At 46.1% G+C, this 19,426-nt stretch overlaps 1 protein-coding gene across 1 annotated transcript in view; it reads right to left on the bottom strand.

Moving 5' to 3' along the window:
- Positions 1–19,426, bottom strand: part of CDC45 (cell division cycle 45) — an 89,515-nt gene that overhangs the window by 38,858 nt on the left and 31,231 nt on the right. The window contains exons 8-12 of the mRNA XM_033956042.1: positions 19,309–19,370; positions 19,176–19,226; positions 18,256–18,375; positions 9,834–9,965; positions 9,174–9,272 (exon numbers count right to left, since the gene is read on the bottom strand). Coding sequence (XP_033811933.1) covers positions 9,174–9,272; positions 9,834–9,965; positions 18,256–18,375; positions 19,176–19,226; positions 19,309–19,370 — 464 coding nt within the window. The remainder of the gene's footprint in view (positions 1–9,173; positions 9,273–9,833; positions 9,966–18,255; positions 18,376–19,175; positions 19,227–19,308; positions 19,371–19,426) is intronic.

Genomic DNA, 19,426 nt, shown 5'->3' with positions numbered 1-19,426 from the left:
CTGAATTGAATCAAATGCCATCCTCCATCCAGATGTTGCAATCTCAGGTGGAGGATTTGGAAAATAGATCACGCAGATGCAACTTGCGTTTTAAGGGCATTCCAGAGCTGGAGGAGTATAAGGATGGGGCTGCAGTGGTGAAAAAGATCTGTGCTGATTTACTCACTGAAGCACATGGCTCCCTGACTGATCCAATAGTGCTAGTGAGGGCACACCGCAGTTTGGGTCCTGCACGAAACACAGAGCCTAAGGACATTATTGCTTGCTTCCAGGATTTTGGGATTAAAGAAAGCATTCTACAAATAGCGAGGCGCAAACAGGAATACCGCTGGAATAATATCTCGGTGGGCATCTTTCAAGACTTGGCCTGGACCACTCTGCAAAAACGTCGGAACTTTCAACAGATAACGCAATTGCTGCGAGCTGAGGGCCATCGCTACCGCTGGTTATTTCCCTTTGGAGTATGGATCACGATTGATGGCAAATCCAAACGTGTTGGTGATGTGGATGAGGCGTGGGCAGCCCTGAAGGAAATGGGGTGCAAAAATGTTCCTGAGGTTCCAGTGCCTGTATCTAAGAAGGCGGAGAAGCGTCCTACTGGAGTTTGGTCCACTGTTGGACGAGCGGGGAAGCGGCATTTAAAGGATCAGACCTGATGGATTGAGGGGATTATTACCCATTTTTTCTTTGCTTCCTCCCCGTATTTCTCTAGGACGTTCGGTCCTAGTTTAGGGGAGTCTGGCATTTGCCAGGGGTTCTTTAGGTTGATTTTTGAAATGACTAATTTGATTCTGCATATTCAGAAAGAGGTTATGTATAGAATTTTGTACGAGTTTTCCATGACAAGAATTATTGTCTGTGGGATCATTATTATTTTACTTATACTATTACGGATGTTGTTCATTGTAATGGGCATTTGTGGTTGTTGGGGTATGGATGAGTGACGCTAGTATAAAAAGGCTCAGTTGCCTTCTGTGGGGGGGAGACCTTACTTCTTCTCCTTGGCTGCCCAGATCTTGGGCATGTCAGGGTCATATAGACAGCAGGGGGGGAGGGAGGGGGGGAGTGGGGGGAGGGGGGGTGGGGGTAGGGGGGGTCACTTGAGGAATGATAGTTCTCTTGTCCTAGGCTCGTGGAATGTTAATGGATTAAATAACCCTGGAAAGCGTAGTATAGTTTTTCGTGAACTGCATCGGCTGAAGTGGGATATATGCTTGCTGCAAGAAACTCACTTAAGATCGAGGGACGAGCGGTTGCTGCACACTCAACATTATGATCAAGTGTGGACTCATAGGGCTCGAGGCACACAGAGGGTGGGGGGTTTAGCTGTTTTGGTTCGTAAGGGGATAGGGCTGGAGGTGGATGAGGTTTTCAAAGATAGGGAGGGACGCTGTTTAGCTATACGGGGTAAGATACAGGATAAAATGACTACTATTATTAATATATATGGGCCTAATACTGATCAATCACATTATTATGCTGGTCTCACAGATGACTTGACTGCTTTCGCAAAGGGAGCGATTTTTTGTGGAGGGGATTTTAATGTGTGCCCAGATCTATCATTGGATCACTCCAAAGGGGGACGAGTGGTTCTCCGACGTCATAGTAAGGCCTTGATTAGGTTTATGCATCTATTGGGATTGGTGGATTGTTGGAGATTGCTACATGGTACTCAGAAGACTTATTCTCATTTCTCTAATGCTACTCAGACTTACACGAGAATAGATGGTATTTGGGTACATAGAAATCTTTGGGGCGGGATTCAAGAGGCGGAGATTGGTAACATTCAGATCTCCGATCACGCTCCTGTCTGGGTGGTATGCAAGGGACTTAGGATACAATCAGGCAACAGGTTTTGGCGTTTAAATGAATCACTTTTAGGGGACCCTATTGTATTACAAGAAGTGCAGGATTCTATTGTAGACTATCTATATATAAATGACAATGGGGAAGTAAGGGATGGGACACTTTGGGATGCACTGAAAGCTGTTATTCGGGGTATTTTTGTTAAATGGGGGGCCCGTAAAAAACGGGACAAAGCTAAACGCTCTTTGGGATTGAGGGAGCAATTGGTGGATTTAGAAAAACAACATCAATTAGATCCTAGGCCTAGGGTGTATGAGGCCTTGAGTAAAGTTCGATTGGAATTACACCAAATGCAACTGGAGGATTTAGCTTTTAGGAAGACACAATTGAAACAGGCTATGTTTGAGAATGGAAATCGGTCTAGTGCTATGCTTGCCCGCTATTTGCGAGCTCGAAGGATGTCTGCTACTATTCAGAGTATTCGTGGAACTGATGGAGTTCGGTATAGGACTGATAAGGATATACATAACCAGTTTACTACATTTTTTGCAGAGTTGTATCGTGGGGACAACTTGAGTGAGGGATCTAAGATTTCAAATTTCCTAGATATGGTCCCTTTGCCAAAGCTTTCGGATTTGGAACAAGAGAGGTTGGATCTTCCCATAACGGAGGGGGAGGTGTCTGGGGTCATCCGGGGTTTAAAAGGAGGGAAATCTCCGGGATTAGATGGGTTATCGAATGTGTTCTATAAGACCTTTAGAGAGCAGATTGTTTCCTTGTTGGTGAGGGTTGGTAATGGAGTGCGAGACGGGGGCTCTTTGCCATCTACTATGGGAGAAGCAGGGATCACAGTATTGTTGAAACCGGGACGGGACCCAGAGCAGTGTGGAGCATATCGTCCCATCTCATTATTAAATGTTGATGCTAAAATTTTGGCGAAGGTGTTAGCATTGAGATTGGGACGAGTGTTACCGGGACTTGTCCATGTTGATCAGGCTGGATTTATCCAGAAGCGTCAAGTGGGAGACAATATACGTAGAACTTTACATTTGATCTGGGAGGCACAGCAACAACATAGTAAAATGGTCCTATTATCCATAGACGCTGAAAAGGCCTTTGATCAGGTCAATTGGAACTTTTTGTGGGCAGTAATGGAACGGATGGGAATTGGGGGAATGTATGAAAAATGGATAAGGAATTTTTATTTGACACCGAGGGCTTGTATTAAAATTAATGGGCTTTATACAGATTTCTTCTCTATTACAAGAGGGACCCGACAGGGTTGTCCACTCTCCCCTTTACTGTTTGCTTTGTATTTAGAACCTTTGGCTTGTTATATACGGGATTCGGGGGCAGTTAGAGGAATTCATATAGGAGATCGGGAACATAAATTGGCGCTATTTGCAGATGATATTCTTTTTTATGTGACGGACCCGGAGACTACTCTTACTGGGTTGTTGGAGGTATTTGGGACATTCAGAGGTCTATCTGGTTTTACGATCAACATGGACAAGTCCGAATTTTTGAATATTTCTTTGGAGGAGGAGGAGGCGCAGAGGTTGGCTGACATCTTTCCGGTGAGGCGGGTACTGGGGCATCTTAAGTATCTTGGTATTTTGATTCCATCTGATTTATCGTGTCTTTATGATCTCAATTACTCTAGGATAGTGCGTTTCGTGCGGAGAGACTTGCAAGCTTGGAAGGGTTTGTGGTTGTCCTGGTGGGGGCGTATAGCTGTTGTCAAAATGAATATCTTACCCCGTCTATTATTTTTATTCCAAACGCTGCCCATAGCGGTGCCGAGGGGACTTTTGAAGCTATTGCATAAGGAATTTCGATATTTTATTTGGCAAGGGAAACATCCCAGGTTGAGTCAACAAGTACTTTGGTCTGCTAGGGAAGATGGGGGACGGGCAGTACCCAATTTGCACTGGTATTATGAGGCTGCACAACTCCGTTTTATTTTGGATTGGAAGATCGCAGTGTTTAAACCTGGGGTTCAAATAGAACAAAGCTATGTTCCGCATTGTACACTGAATAATTGGCTGTGGATCTCTTCCTCGCTGTCGGAACGATTGCAGGGGCAAGGGAACCCGTTCTTTTGTCATTTAGTACGGATGTGGGGTTCTTTATATCAAAGGGAAAAGAGTGGTAGGGGAGTCTCCACGCTGGCTCCTATTAAGGGGGAACCGCGGTTTATGGCAGGATTAGAAAGGGGGGCGTTTCGGAAATGGGAATCTATGGGGATTCTTACATTTCGAGATGTACTAGTTGGGGGATGCTTACCTACTTTTGATGCATTGGTGACTAAGAAGCCTGGGTTAAGAGGCGAATTTTTTGCATACATGCAATTGAGACATTTTATGATCTCGGAAAGTTGGATAAAGGAATCCCCAGGGGACTGAATCTTTGGAAAACTTATGGCTTTTGTTGAGTAGAGTACCGAGACCGATTTCCATTCTTTATAAGTTCTTGCGTGGTAGAGTGGTGATTTCCTTTCCTTTTAAACAACAGTGGGAACGGGACCTCCAGCTGCATCTTTCTGCAGATGATTGGTCACGAATTTGTTTGGAGGTACAGAAAGCATCTCATTGTATATTGGTCCAAGAAAATGCTTATAAAATTTTAACACGCTGGTACTTCACACCTGCACGGTTACATATTATGTACCCTCAAGTTTCAGACTCTTGCTGGAGATGTGGTAAGAGCCCTGGATCTTTTATGCATATTTGGTGGGACTGTGGGGTGATTCAGAAATTTTGGGTTATTGTTACACGATCTTTGACATTGTGGATCCAGGATACATTGCAACTTTCCCCTCAAGTTTGTCTGTTAGGGTTACATAATGTTCGAGAAGTTCCTTGGCAGACAAAACTGGTCAGAATGGGGTTGGCGGCGGCCAAATGTTTAATAGCATTATATTGGAAGAAGTTAGCTGCTCCACCAGAAGAGGAATGGTTAGAGAAATTGAGAAAACTTGCACAGATGGAATGTATAGCTGCTAAGCATTATGGTTATTATGACTTACAAAGGCGGACTTGGGACAAAATATTTCAGCACATTTAATTATTTACTCAAGTGGGGTGGGAGGGTGGGTTAGAGGGTGTGGGGAGGTGTGGTTCTTTGGGAGTCTTTTTGAAGGAACAACGAAAGGACTCCCTCATGGTGTTTATTCGATGGGGGACATTATTGATTATATTGGTTTACTTTATGTAGGGTGGCGGGATTGAGATATATTTATGTTTGGGAGTTTTTCCCCTTGTTTTTCTTTTTTTTTTTTTTTTTATTTTATTTGCTTTGTTGAAAGATTGTAACATTACGGATTGGTTTACAAATGGTGTTTGTATTGTTTATCCTTATTATAAAATTCTAATAAAAATTGATTAAAACAAAAAAAAAGAAAGTAAATCAGAATGGAAACCCTATGGTCTATGATAGTATTTATTCACCTGGACAAATTTTTGACAACTCTGGATTTCAAGACAACTTATTTCTACAATCCAATATGGCCTGCATTTCAGAGATTTCTATTCTAGGCCACCATTATCTGTTCCAAGCTATGCCTTTTGGTATTGCTACAGCTTCCACAACCTTTTCAAAGGTCATGTTAGTGGTGGCAGCAGCTTTCCTTTGTCAACAAGGCATAAGGGTTCACCTTATCTAGGTAATTGACTAAACAGCTTCTTCTCTTCAAGAAAGTCTGTGAATAATAGCCAGAATATTGTACATTCTTCAGTCATTAGGCTGGATAATCAACTTCCTCAAGAGCAAATTAGATTCTTTTCAGTTCTAGGAATATTGAAAAGTCTTGTTCAACATATAAATGGGTCTTTCTATGGGACTACAGGATGACGAAAACTTCAGTCACAGATCAAGCTTCTTTTACAGCAAAGGTGTCATCATGCCTAGGACTACATGCAAGTTCTGGAACTTATGGTCACAATAGTGATAGTTCCCTGAGCAAGATTCTCTCAGTTGCTAGTCCCCATTTGCCCAGAGCTATGAATACTGTCTTCCCTTGGCTGCTTTGGCAAAGTCCAGGAGATTCATGGGCTATCAATTATAGATTGGGTGACAATCACCATGGATGCCAGTCTCTCCAGTTAAGGAGCACATTTTCAGAATCACATGGTTCAGGGTAAGTAGACTCCAACAGAGATGACCTAGCTGATCAATTGTTTGAAGCTGAGAGCAACTTACAGTGCTCTACTCGCTTTCGCCAAACATCTGTTGGGGAAACTAGTCCATATTTTCTCTGACACAGTGGTAACATATGTCAACAAGCAAGAAGGAACACAAAGTATTCAGACATAAAAGTGTGTCTCCTCTTCTACAGCACAGAGAAACAGCTGAGGAACTTAGCAACAGATATTGTAGGAGTGAACAATCTTCAAACAGATTACCTCGGTAGATACACTGAATCCAGGGGAGTGGCAACTATCCTACACAGCCTCATCATAATGCACTGGAATCGCCCAATCTTGAGACCTCATGACAATCATGAAAAATGCCAAAGTTCTGTGGCCAAAAGAAAGCATTTTCTATATGTCTCTCCGAGGCCAATACTGGGTTGACTTTTGTTAAGGACTGGGTCCAGTACTTTTGATAGCTTGAGAATGGCCAAGATGGCCTTAGTATGCAGACCTCATATGGCACCAAATAGTCCATAACAGTATTATTTCCACAATAGCGCTGGATATACTAGACATTCATCTTCTCATTTGTCTTATCACTATTTCAACATTCAATAATAAGTACTATTTGGGAGTTCAGATCTCCACCTGAGTCATAAAGCTCTTGGTGGTATTGTTCTTCATCATTCCCAGTACTATATTTATAACATTTATTATTAGATTATTTCATTTTATATTCTTTCATTTATGGTGAATGAGTTATATAAATAAGTTCATAACTTAGCTTTGTTAATAGGTCCCCGTCCCGACACGTTTCGCATAACTTTATCAAGGTTGGGGGAACTTAAAACTAAAGCTGAGCTTCTCCTATTAAAATCAGCCACTAGCGACCAAAAAGGTCCTCTGCCTAACTTACAAAGCTCTTCCTAACTTAGCCCCCTGCCAATTTCCGCATTGTTGCAGTGTTACCAGCTTATCAGGATGCTACATTCCTCTGGTGATCATCTTCTGGTAGTTCCCTTCATATGATTGGTCTGAGAACCTTATAGATGATCTCTCTTCAGTGGTCATGGGACCTAAACTTTGGAACGCTATGCTTTCAACTCTCTGTACACTGTTCAGCTTTGGATCTTTCAAGAAAAAGCTCAAGACTTTTCTTTTCCTTCGTGCCTATGGGGTCTTCATGAATGCACTCACTGTCAAACTATCTTGGTTCAGTGTTTTTTTAAATTATCAATAACTGTTCATTGCCTATTGTTTCATTTAATGCTGTATATGTCTGTTGTAATTTGCCTAGAACTTTGAATAGTGCAGAATAGAAATGTAGAAACTAAATAAATAGTATGAGATCAGCACTGTGCCCTATCACAAGGAGGAATCAGTGTGTGCTACAAAAACATAATGTCTTATTTTAGGATAAGGAAGATGAAAAATGGCACTTTGCCTGGTACAAAGGGGAGAAACTGCATGTTTCTTAAGTCATTGAGCAAGAGGAGCATAGATTGCCGGCTGCAAAAAGGAGGGTGGCTCATCAAGAATAGTACAGCCAGAAAGCAGGACCTCAGAATACCGTGGCATCTAAATGCAAACACATACAGGACATAGGAATCAGTCACAATCACAGGACCCTATTGCTCATCAAAAATGTCACTCCAATTGAAAAGACCTTTTCCTTGTGGAGTAATAAGATAAACTGGTGAGAAAAGTAAACCTGTTCCCAGGTCCTGATTCAAATCTGCAGAGGGTCTGAAATTAGTAAGTGGCTTGAGCAGACAATTTGGATATACCCTGAAGAAATCGCTTGAGTTGCGCTGGCTTCATTAAAAGGTACTATATTTAAGACTGCATTACCAGGAGACTGAGATAAATTGCCCCCTCTGTTGTCAGAAATTGCCCAGGAACTAAGGGACTTTACTAGCTGTATCTGGATACAAAGTTTGTCATGAACAAGGCTATTTCCCTTTCCTTGGCTTCTTCCTTGCTCCAGAGTGGAGGTAGATACGGCCTCACACAAAGCGCAGTCCCCAGAAGCTGAACCCCAGCTTCCACAGCAAGAGCACCACTTAGCATGCTTTACTGGGTCCGAGTCTATAGGACAGGAACCCGATATTCTCCCTCGGGCACACTGGCTGCTATGAAACTTTGAGACCAATGCTTTGGATTAGTTCAGCATGGTAGTCATGGCCAAGAACTGTCTGTAATCCAGGATTCCCCAAGGATCACCAAAAGCAGAGAAAAGGCCATCACACCCCTTAATTGCAGACCCTTTCACTCACAAGTCGAAGAAATTGCCAGTGGTGAAAATTCTTCTGCTGTTAGGAGTCTGTGTACTCTTTAGCTTTCTTACTCTTTTTAATTTTTTTTTCTTTTTAAGAGAAGTAAAGATGGCATGAGGTGGTCAGCTTGAGGGGGAGGGGAATTTTCAGTTTCCTTTGAGATGTCCCCTGGCTCCAGAGAAGAGAGAGTCCCAATTTTGTTTTTTAAAATTAAAAAATGGAGCACCCTCACAAACTCAACTGGTTACCAGTTCTCCAAATGGGCTAGAAGTTTGGTCTCAGAGAAAATGCAGGAGTTGCACAGTTTGCCAATCACCATCTGTGGGAGACAGAGAAATACTGAATACTCCAGGCTGCATAGTGCCCTTATAAGGAAGGGACAACAAGTCTCTATCTCCATCTGCTGGTTGACAGGCACATTCCACAGGTTTTGGTCTGGTCAGTCAGGATGCTACAGAAAAACGAGTTACTAACTAGAGAAAGGTTTAAATACTCCTTAGTGACATTCTTTGTGACCACAAGCAAGCCTTGTCACCCTCACTGCATCAGGTATAATCTTAGTTTGTAAGCCTACCTGAACAGAAAAACAACTTGTTTACCTGAATGTAACCTTGAGCTTGGATTTGGAAAAGGTGAATAATGATCTAAGCATTTGTCATATTGCCAGTTTAGATCATTATGAAAGAAACAATCCTAGAATTTATGGACAATACTGTCAACACATGCAAGTGCCATTGAACAAAAAAAAATAATATATATATATATATATATATATATATATATATATATATATATATATACATACACACACAGTATATATATATACTGTATGAACCAAGGAAAGCCATTTGTCTCAATGAGCTAACAACTTCTGAGTGCTTGAAAGTGAAGGTATTTAGAGCTGATTGGCAGGGTGTCTTATTACTAGCATCCAAGGAAAACAAAAAGCAACATATACCCAAATTTGTTTGCAGACTCATCAATCATTTCCCGCAGATTCTCCTTCAAGGAAATGTCCATGGAATTAAACTTCTGTTTCACCTGCTTCAAAGGTAGGCTAAAAATAACAAAGGTTTTTTTTTATTTTTTATTACTTTAACACCTCTCAATGATTTTACAGTGAAAAAAAGGAAATTTTAAAACTACCCAGGGACGTAAGACTTTTGAAATCAAAATAAGCTACTTTGAAACCCACAAAACACGACTCAATGGACCTTGGCTTCCTATCACATTACAGGCCATAAATTTTTCTTTATGACTGTCGTCTTCTCACTTGCCCCATGTCTCTCTGTCTCTCACCCACTCTACCCCTTTTGTCTTACACATTACCCAAACCTCCCTCCTCCTGTAAGACTTATTTCTGATCTGAAGGGTCACCTTCAAAATTTAATCAAACAATGCACTAAGTTAGTCCAATAGAAAAGGTATTACCTTTATTCTTTTTATTTCTTTTAATTCTAGATATTATCTCAAACAATGGACTAATACAGCTACCACACCATTTCACTTAACACTTCTCTGATACCCTTGTTATTCCATAATCAGTAATGTTCATCCATAGAAAAATCAGTGTAGACTGACAGTCTCCCGTAAAAATCATCTCCGCAAGTAAACTTACCCCATGTCAGCCAGAAACTCCTGCAGTCGCTTCTGTCCTTGCACAGACCACAGTTTAAAGCTGGCAGACGTGTAACATGAATTGCAAATGCTTTCATACAAGGACCAGTGTTGGTATAAGGCTAAGCGCAGGCTAGAGAGATGTGTTAAGAGATATAGACTGCACCAACAATTAATAATGTGCTTTCTGGCAACAGCTGTACTTCGAATTAAACTAACTTTCATGTTTTCCAGAAGCATACCTGCCAATCAGGGCCTCCTCTGCAAGCATCTAACTTGCCTTGAAGGTGTTTTATTGTCTGGGAATGAATACTTCTTCAAAAGCATACATTCTTTGAGATTTAAAGATTAAACAGTTTTTGAAATCCTTTCATTGGACAAAAAAGGAAGGCAGTATACAATTCTGTGGTTCACATGGAGAAATTAGATCTTACTTGTTAATTTTTCTTTACCTTAGTCCTAACAGACCAGTCCATTTGTTGGTTGACAGGTATAATCCACAGGTTCTGGAAACAGAGACCAAAGTCCTATGAGCTCTGCCCTATAAGGCTACCATGCAGCCTTAGGATCACAGTACAGTATTTTGAATGATAAAGCAGTAGGCACAAGTTGTTTTCCTTTTCACTTGGAGTTGTAGTATTAGTACTATGGCCTGGATTCTCTAATCAGTGCTATTGTCAGTGGCCACCATAAAAGCGGTTTACAGGCCTACATTTCCAGCACCTATCTTTGATGTGAATCGTGCCTCCATAGGCTGCCTAAAGCCACTTCTGGTGTTAGCATGCACACATTGGCGTTTGGTAGTCTAAAGTGCCTACAGAGGCACAATTCCGGTGCCAATTTTTTAGGTGCCTTGAAACTCAATTAAAAACATTGTTTAAATGGCGTTTTTCTTACTGAGCTTGGGCACTTACTGGTGCCTAAAAAAAACTGGTGCCATTTAAAGAATCTGGGCCTAAATGCCTAACCTGCCTGGATTGGCTAGTCAGGACAAACAGATGGTCAGAAAAACGGAAGTGGAGTAAGATTCTTCGCAAGTCTAGTCTTATGAAGATCGTGACTACCCTGGTCCCCCCACCCGAAGATCATCAGCAGGAGGGATGCCCACTCCCTCCTGCCTTGGCTACCCATACTTCCTCATGCCCCCCGCCCCTTAGACTGAAGACGACAGTAGGAGGGATGCCCAGACCTACTTGCTAGCAAGTCTGCCTCTCCAAAATGGTGGGCCTTCCCCTTCCCAGTGCAGCCTTCTTAAAGAAATGCCAAAATGTGAGCAATTGATGCAGCAAAGAGGGAGACCACTTTATCCGCACACCAAAACTCAAGCACTCTCCAGACCCTCGCACATGCTTTGGAGGTGAAACTTTTCCTAGCCTGAGGAAATGCGGTAATCAGCTTCTCTGAGTATCCTCAGTGCCTCAAACACAGCTGCTCAACAGCCAAGCTGTAAGACAGAAGGAAGCCAGATAGTCATGATCACTGGTCCCTGAAGTAGAAGGCTCTTCTTTGGTAAATATCTGGTCAATAATAAAACAGGATATGTTTATTCTGGGTACAAATCAAGAAGAAATTAAGTCCTACCTGCTAATTTTCTTTCTTTTAGTCCCTCTAGACCAGCACAGACAGATGGTTTACGCTCCTCCACCAGCAGGTGGAGACTGAGAACACATTGAATTCTTTCAGCAATACAAATGGGCTGTGCAGTTCCTCTTAGAATCAGTCTGACGGATAGCCAAGCAGGAACTTTATTAACTGATCTTTTTTTTTTTTTTTTTGTAATTGGAACACAACTGTTGGAGAAAGGATTGGAACAGGCAACCAACACTATCTCCACAATTCACCAGCTAAACCAGACGAACCAAATGCCACTGCTCCATAGTAAATACTTACACTCCCCATGAAAAAGAGAAGTAAAAAGACCAAAACATTCAACAATCCTGTTTGAAAAAAAACAACTCTTGTATCTGCAAGCAAAAACATTGGGTGGGTTCTGTGCCATTCTGGAGGGACTAAAAGAAAGAAAGTTAACAGGTAAGGAGAAATTAGGTTCTTACCTGCTAATTTACTTTCTTTTAGCTTCTCCAGACCAGTAGAGGTTAATCTTTACGAATGGGTATATATCCAATCATGACCAGCAGGTGGAGACTGAAAACAAAACTTTGGGACAGTATATACTATCCTCCCTTCTCTATTTCCCTCAGTCTGCCGAATAGCCAAGCAGAACCAAGAACTGGAAAACAGAAAGAAAACAATACTCCGAACAGGAGTAACAAATAACATACCCAAACGCTGTTGGAAAATGCAGAGGAGAAATACCCGAAGGAAAATGTCCCCACAGCTCGCCAGCTAAGCCAGCCGAGCCACAGCCGCTGTTCTTTAATTCTCCCCGGCCCTAGAAAAATACTAGAACCCGCAGCAAAAAACAAAAACTGCCCGCGAAACAGCCCCAACAACAACAACAGACAGGGTGGGGACCTCTACTGGTCTGGAGAAGCTAAAAGAAAGTAAATTAGCAGGTAAGAACCTAATTTCTCCTTCTTTAGCACTCTCCAGACCAGTAGAGGTTAATCTTTACGAATGGGACGTACCAAAGCAGTCCCTCTCACGGGCGGGACCCCCGAAGGGCCGATACCAGAACACGCTCACCGAACACCGCGTCCCGACGCGCCTGAACATCTACCCGATAATGTCTAATAAATGAATGCAAGGAGGACCAAACCGCAGCCTTACAAATATCCACCGGAGGCACGAGCGACAACTCAGCCCAAGAAGCCGCCTGACCCCGAGGGGAATGAGCCTTGAGACACTCCGGAACCGGTTTCTGACTCAGAAGATAAGCGGAAGCAATCGTCTCCTTGATCCAGCGTGCAATAGTAGCCTTAGAAGCGCCAGCCCCCCGACGAGGACCCGCCAGAAGAACAAAGAGATGATCGGAGCTCCGAAATTCCCGGGTCCGCTGCACATAAGCGCGGAGGACCCGACCGACATCCAACTTGCGCAGCTGCCGTTGCTCAGAAGAGCCCTCCCGACTACCTAAGACCGGGAGGACCACCGATTGATTGACATGAAAAGGAGAAACTACCTTCGGCAGAAAAGAAGGAACAGGCCGCAAAACAACCCGCTCCCTCGAAAATTCCAAGAAGGGAGCCCTACAAGAGAAAGCCTGTAGCTCAGAAACCCGCCTAGCGGAAGTAATGGCCACCAAAAAGACCGACTTCGGCGTAAGGTCCTTCAAAGAACAGCCATCCAACGGCTCGAAAGGCGGGCGCACCAAAACCGAGAGAACCAGATTGAGATCCCAAGAGGGAATCGAGGGCCGAATGGGAGGCCTGAGCAACTTGGCCGCCCGAAGAAAGCGAATTACATCAGGAATGGCCGACAAACGCTGACCTGTCACCAGCCCCCGAAAAGCCGACAGTGCCGCCAGTTGAACCCGGAGAGAAGACCAAGCCAGGCCTCTATCCAGGCCATCCTGCAAGAACTCTAGAATGTTAGGCAGGGAAGCGCAAAAAGAGACCACTCCCCGCGCCCGGCACCATTCCTCAAAAAGACGCCAAACCCGCACATAAGCCCGAGAGGTAGAAAACCTCCGGGACCCCAAAAGTGTAGAGATCACCTTATCTGAATATCCCTTCTTACTAAGGCGGCCCCTTTCAAGAGCCAAGCCGTAAGACAAAAGGGAGACGGGTCGAACATGGGAATGGGACCCTGCGTCAGAAGATCGCACACGAGAGGCAGAGGAAGAGGATCCGCCACCAGATGCCTCACCAGATCCGCATACCACGGACGACGAGGCCAATCCGGAGCCACCAAAACCACCAGCCCCGGATGGCGAACAATGCGAAGCAGTACTCTGCCCACTAATGGCCAAGGAGGGAACACATACAACAGCCCCTCCGTTGGCCACGGTTGGACCAGAGCATCCAGACCCTCGGCCAGACCGTCCCTGCGACGACTGAAGAAGTGGGGCACTTTGGCGTTGCCACTTGTGGCCATCAGATCCATCAGGGGCTGCCCCCAAGCCTGCACTATCAACTGAAACGCCACGGCGCCGAGACACCACTCTCCTGGATCCAAGAAGTGACGACTGAGAAAGTCCGCCTGAACATTTTCTACCCCGGCAATGTGAGAGGCCAAGAGGTCCAGAAGATGTGACTCCGCCCAAACCATGAGCCGAGCCGCCTCCTGCGCCACCTGAGTGCTCTTGGTGCCCCCCTGACGATTGACATAAGCCACCGCCGTGGCATTGTCCGACAGGACTCTGACCGACTTGCCCAACAAAAGGGAGTGGAAAGCCAACAGCGCCAGCCTGACCGCTCTGGTCTCCAACACGTTGATCGACCAGGAGGCCTCCTCCGCGGACCAGGTACCCTGAGCTGAGTGACCCAGACACTGAGCCCCCCAACCCAGGAGACTCGCATCCGTAAGGAGCACCGTCCACTGCGGAAGATCCAGACCCACCCCCTGAACTAGGTGAGGGGTCTGGAGCCACCAACGCAGACTGCAGCGCGCCAAGCCTCGCAGGGGAACCGGAACATCCATCCCGTGCCTCTGGGGAGACCACCTCCGGAGCAGAGCATACTGGAGAGGACGCATGTGGGCCCGCGCCCACCTCACCACGTCCAGGGACGCCGCCATCGACCCCAAGACCTGGAGGAAATCTCGCGCCCGAGGACACCGGGACGCCAAAAGCAGGTGAATCTGAGATTGCAATTTGCTCACCCGGGCCTCTGGGAGGAAGACCTTCCCCAAGGAGGTGTCGAACAGCACCCCAAGGTACTCCAGACGCTGAGCCGGGACCAACCGGCTCTTGGAAAGGTTGACAACCCAGCTCAGCGACCGGAGAAACTCCACCACCCGAGCCGTAACCCGGGAGCTTTCCTGCAACGACTTTGCCCGAATTAACCAGTCGTCCAGGTAGGGGTGTACCAGGATGCCCTCCGACCGCAAGGCTGCCGCGACGACCACCATCACCTTGGTGAACGTCCGGGGAGCTGTGGCCAGCCCAAAGGGAAGCGCACAGAACTGATAGTGCCGACCCAAGATCGCAAAGCGCAGGAAACGCTGATGAGAGGCCCGAATGGGAACATGTAAGTAGGCCTCCGTCAGATCGAGAGAAGTGAGAAACTCCCCCGGCTGAACCGCCAGAATGACCGACCGCAGAGTTTCCATACGGAAAGAGGGAATCTTGAGAGCCCTGTTGACCCCTTTCAAATCGAGGATGGGCCGAAAGGTCCCCTCCTTCTTGGGCACCACAAAGTAAATGGAGTACCTGCCCGTGCCCCACTCCGGAGGGGGCACTGGAACAACTGCCCTGAGATCTAGCAAGCGCTGAAGGGTCTGGCGAAAAGCCTGCGTCTTCCCAGGAGTCTGACATGGAGAAGCGAGGAAAAAGTCCGGCAGAGAGCGGGCGAACTCCAGGGCATAACCGTCCCGCACCACCTCCAGGACCCACTGATCGGACGTGATCTCGGCCCATTTGGGGAAAAAGTCGCGCAGCCGGGCCCCCACCGGAACCAAAGGGGGCGCCGGCAAGGCGTCATTGTGCAGGACGGGAAGCGGGGGAACTGGCGGAGGGATTCCCTGCCCCCCGACGGGCCCCCTGAAAGGGCTGCATGCGCTGGAAGAACCGACCCCGGGAAAACCCCGGAGACTGGAAAGAAGCAGCCCCACGCCCAGGGCGATACTTGCGAAATTCCCGCAAACGCCCCCGGGCCGCACCACCCCGAGACGCAGGGCGGGCATGGTCCTCCGGCAGACGGGGAACTTTCGAGTCCGACAGAGTCTGAATCAACTTATCCAAGTCCTCTCCAAATAAAAACGACCCCCGAAAGGGAAATTTAGTAAGCTTAGCTTTGGACACAGCATCCGCCGCCCAAGCGCGCAGCCACAAAACACGCCTTGCGGCCACGCCAAAAGCCATAGACTTAGCCGAGATCCGCACCAAGTCATATAAAGCATCTGAGAGGAATGAGGCAGCCATCTCAATCTTCGCTACCTCCTGATCCACCAGAGACCAGTCATCAGACTCCCGATCCAAGACACGCTCCGCCCACCGAAACACGGCGCGAGCAACCAGTCCCCCACAAATAGCCGCCTGGACCCCAAAGGCAGAGACCTGAAAATTTTACTTAAGAATGTTCTCCAACTTGCGCTCCTCGGAGTCCCGCAAGGCAGAACCGCCCTCAACAGGCACGGTATGCCGCTTGGAAATTGCCGAGACCACCGCATCAACGACTGGCGAAGCTAACGTAGCCCGATCCCCTTCTGGAATGGGATACAGGCGAGCCATGCTGCGCGCCAGCCGAAACGGCGTCTCCGGCGTTTTCCACTGCTCCAGAATAATATCCCGAATATCCTGATGCATAGGAAAAGAGCGGGAAACGGACCGGATCCCCCGTAACAGAGGGTCCCCCACACGCGGAGTCTCCGGCGGCGCGTCCTCAAAACGCAAAACCGAAGAAACCTGTTGAATAAGGTCAGGCAGCTCATCTCTCTGAAAAAGGCGCACCACGGACGCCTCTTCACCGGAGAACGGGAAACCCGACAACCCGCCGCCAGCTTCCGTCCCCTCCAGAGGGTCCTGGAATTCCTCCAGAAGGGTCCAGGTCCCTCCTCCAAACCGACACGTTCCTCCGACCACAAATCCTCGTCCCACGAAACCCGCGGACGCTTGGACAAGGGAGGCGGCGGAGGGGACGCCACACCAGACGAGAGAGGCAAAGCCGCAGGGAGCGCGGAGGAAACCCCACCCCCCGAAACCCCCTGGGCGCAACCGGGACCCCCAGCCGTCTGAAAATAGGCTCTGCATAAGGAAAAAAATAAATCAGGAGAAAAACCCCCCGAGGGTCCCAAGGGACTCCCTGCCACAGCAGGGGACCCAGCCGAAACCTGCCCCTGCATAGACAAAACAGGGGGAAGGTCACCTGAGGTGGAAGACAAAATGGAGGGGCCAGACAGAGAAGATGGCGACTTTCCCGCCAAAAAAGCTCCCTCCATAGCCTGTAGCGGCTGAGAGACCTGAACAGTCTCAGCCGCTAAAGCAGGCAAGCCGGCATCAGCTGTCAAAAAATCAGCTGAGAGGGAATCCTCAAAAACCCGACCGTCGGCGGCTCGGGGAATTCCTCCGTGGGCGGATGGAGAAGACCGGGCTTCTCCACTGCTCCCTGCCGACTCGCGAGGCACCATCGGCGGGGAGCTCTGGGCGCCTCCCCAAAAAATGTGGGGAGGTGGAGGAAGTGGGGGGAGGGACCCCACTCGAGACCCGCCGGGTTTGACACCCCCGAGGTCGGACGAACCCCCAAACAGGGTCCGCCCAAGCTCCGTCCGGCCAAAAACAGGGACAATAAACCCCCTAAACAAGTTCCAACAGCCCTACCAAGGGAGATGGGTACAGATCACATCAACACCTGCTGGAGACTGAAAGAAGACTGAGGGAAATAGAGAAGGGAGGATAGTATATACTGTCTCAAAGTTTTGTTTTCAGTCTCCACCTGCTGGTCATGATTGGATATATACCCATTCGTAAAGATTAACCTCTACTGGTCTGGAGAGTGCTAAAGAAGACCTAATTTCTCCTTCTAAAGCATCCCTCCAGACCAGCACAGAAGGATGGGAAGTACCAAAGCAGTACCCATCATGAGTGGGAATCCCGAAGAGCCATCACAAGAACTCGCTTGCCAAAACAGCATCCCGACACGCCTGGACGTCAACCTGGTAGTGATGCACAAAGGAATGCAGAGAAGACCAGACTGCCACCCTACAAATATCCACTGGGAGCACAAGAGAACTCTCCACCCTGGACTTCTTGCAGAATGAACTTTAAGAAAAGCAGGAACTGACTTCTTCTGAAGAAGATAAGCTGAAGCGATAGTTTCCTTAATCCTGCGCGCAATGGAAGCTTTAGAAGCATCTTCTCCCTTACAACTGCCTACTAATAGGACAAAAAAAGATGATCTGACTTCCAAAACTCTTGCGTTCTTTTCAGATAGGCTCATAGAACTCTGCAGACATCCAACTTGTGCAACTGCTTCTGCTCGAAAGAACCCCTCTGATCTGTGCTAGTCTGGAGGGACACCAAAGAAAATAACATTTATAGATCTCACATCTCCTTCCAAGATGGACTTGATTTGCTACAGCTATAGGATCTGGTAAGAGGGACTGCTAAGCCTACTTGTACTGCTGATAGAATTCAGTGTGTTCTCTGTCTCCACTTGCTGGTAGAGAAGCATAAATCATCTGTCTTCTAAAGAAAACAATATTTATGGATCCCACATCTCCTTCCAAGATGGACTTGATTTGTCACAGCTGTAGGATCTGGTTAGATCTGTTTATGTACTGTACAAATGCAGTTTTTCACTGGAGACTAATACAGCTCTTAGAATCACTGCCACCGAACTACAAACTTCTTTTCTGAAGGATACTCATATTCAAACACTATCCTCATGCAGTCGATGGAGAGTGAGTTTCCTTCATCTTCATTGCGGTGGTTATGCCGGGATACATGCCGCTGCAGAGTACCCACATCCGTTACATACTTCATCCTTTATATAAAGAAAAGGAAGTTACTTTTAGTTCTAGCTGTGGAGAAATTAGACTTTGCCTGCTAATTTTCTCTTCTTCAGTCCCTCCAGACTGGTTCAGAGTAGACATATTCCTACTAGCAGGAGACTGAACTACTGACATTAGAGTAAGCTTGCAACTAGCCTGTGATGTCTACATGTAGCCAGTATTTCTTTATCAGAACCACATAATAAGCCTAATAAAAATATGCAATTCTCTTTAAAAATTAGGATAGAAACTGCTACAGACAAACTGGAAAAGGTCCCTCAAACTATAGATGCACAAAAGGAATACAATTCCTCTCTGAAATTCTCCCATCACTCTTCACATAGCTGTCAACTGCTTATTCTTACAAAATGCATTGATTCTGGACTAGTGGGCTGCCTCTAAAAACTAGTGAGGGAGTCAGGCAATGGGACTACAGGACCTAAGTTCTATCTACAGACAAAGTGGATAAAGTAGCTGGTTTTAAGAAAGGTTTGGTCAAGTTCCTGGAGGAAAAGTCTATAGTCTGTTATTGAGAAAGACTTAAGGGAAGCCACAGCTTGCCCTGGATTGGTAGCATGGAATGTTACTACTCCTTGGGTTTTGGCCAGGTACTAGTGACCTGGATTTGCCACCATGAGAACAGGCCACTGGGCTTGATGGACCATTGTTCTGATCCAGTATTCTTATGTTCTTACATATAAAACTGACTGTAGTACTTGACATGGACCTTTCATGAATACAAGTGTTCTAATATTCTCATGGATGTGTGAAAGGAGAATAGTTGAATACTCACTGAGTAATTTTGTCATGAACCCACTGATCAGTCAGCCCAATAATGGCCCACCTAGGAGTCAAAAGAAAAGTGTACTAAGTATTCAAAGGAGAAAATTTTATCAACTGTTATAATTACAACGGCAAATACATACCACAACATATCATTGGAGTCTTTAGACATAATCCATGCCAAATCAAACATCACCATGGCAGACTACAATGGAGAAAGGAAAAGCAAACATTAACCAGGTATGGTAAAAATCATTTTAA

Source organism: Geotrypetes seraphini, chromosome 8 (genome assembly GCF_902459505.1).
Source record: "Geotrypetes seraphini chromosome 8, aGeoSer1.1, whole genome shotgun sequence".
Classification (NCBI taxonomy): Eukaryota; Metazoa; Chordata; class Amphibia; order Gymnophiona; family Dermophiidae; genus Geotrypetes; species Geotrypetes seraphini.
Note: the sequence above shows the minus strand (reverse complement) of the source record. Positions and strands in the feature narration are given on the sequence as shown.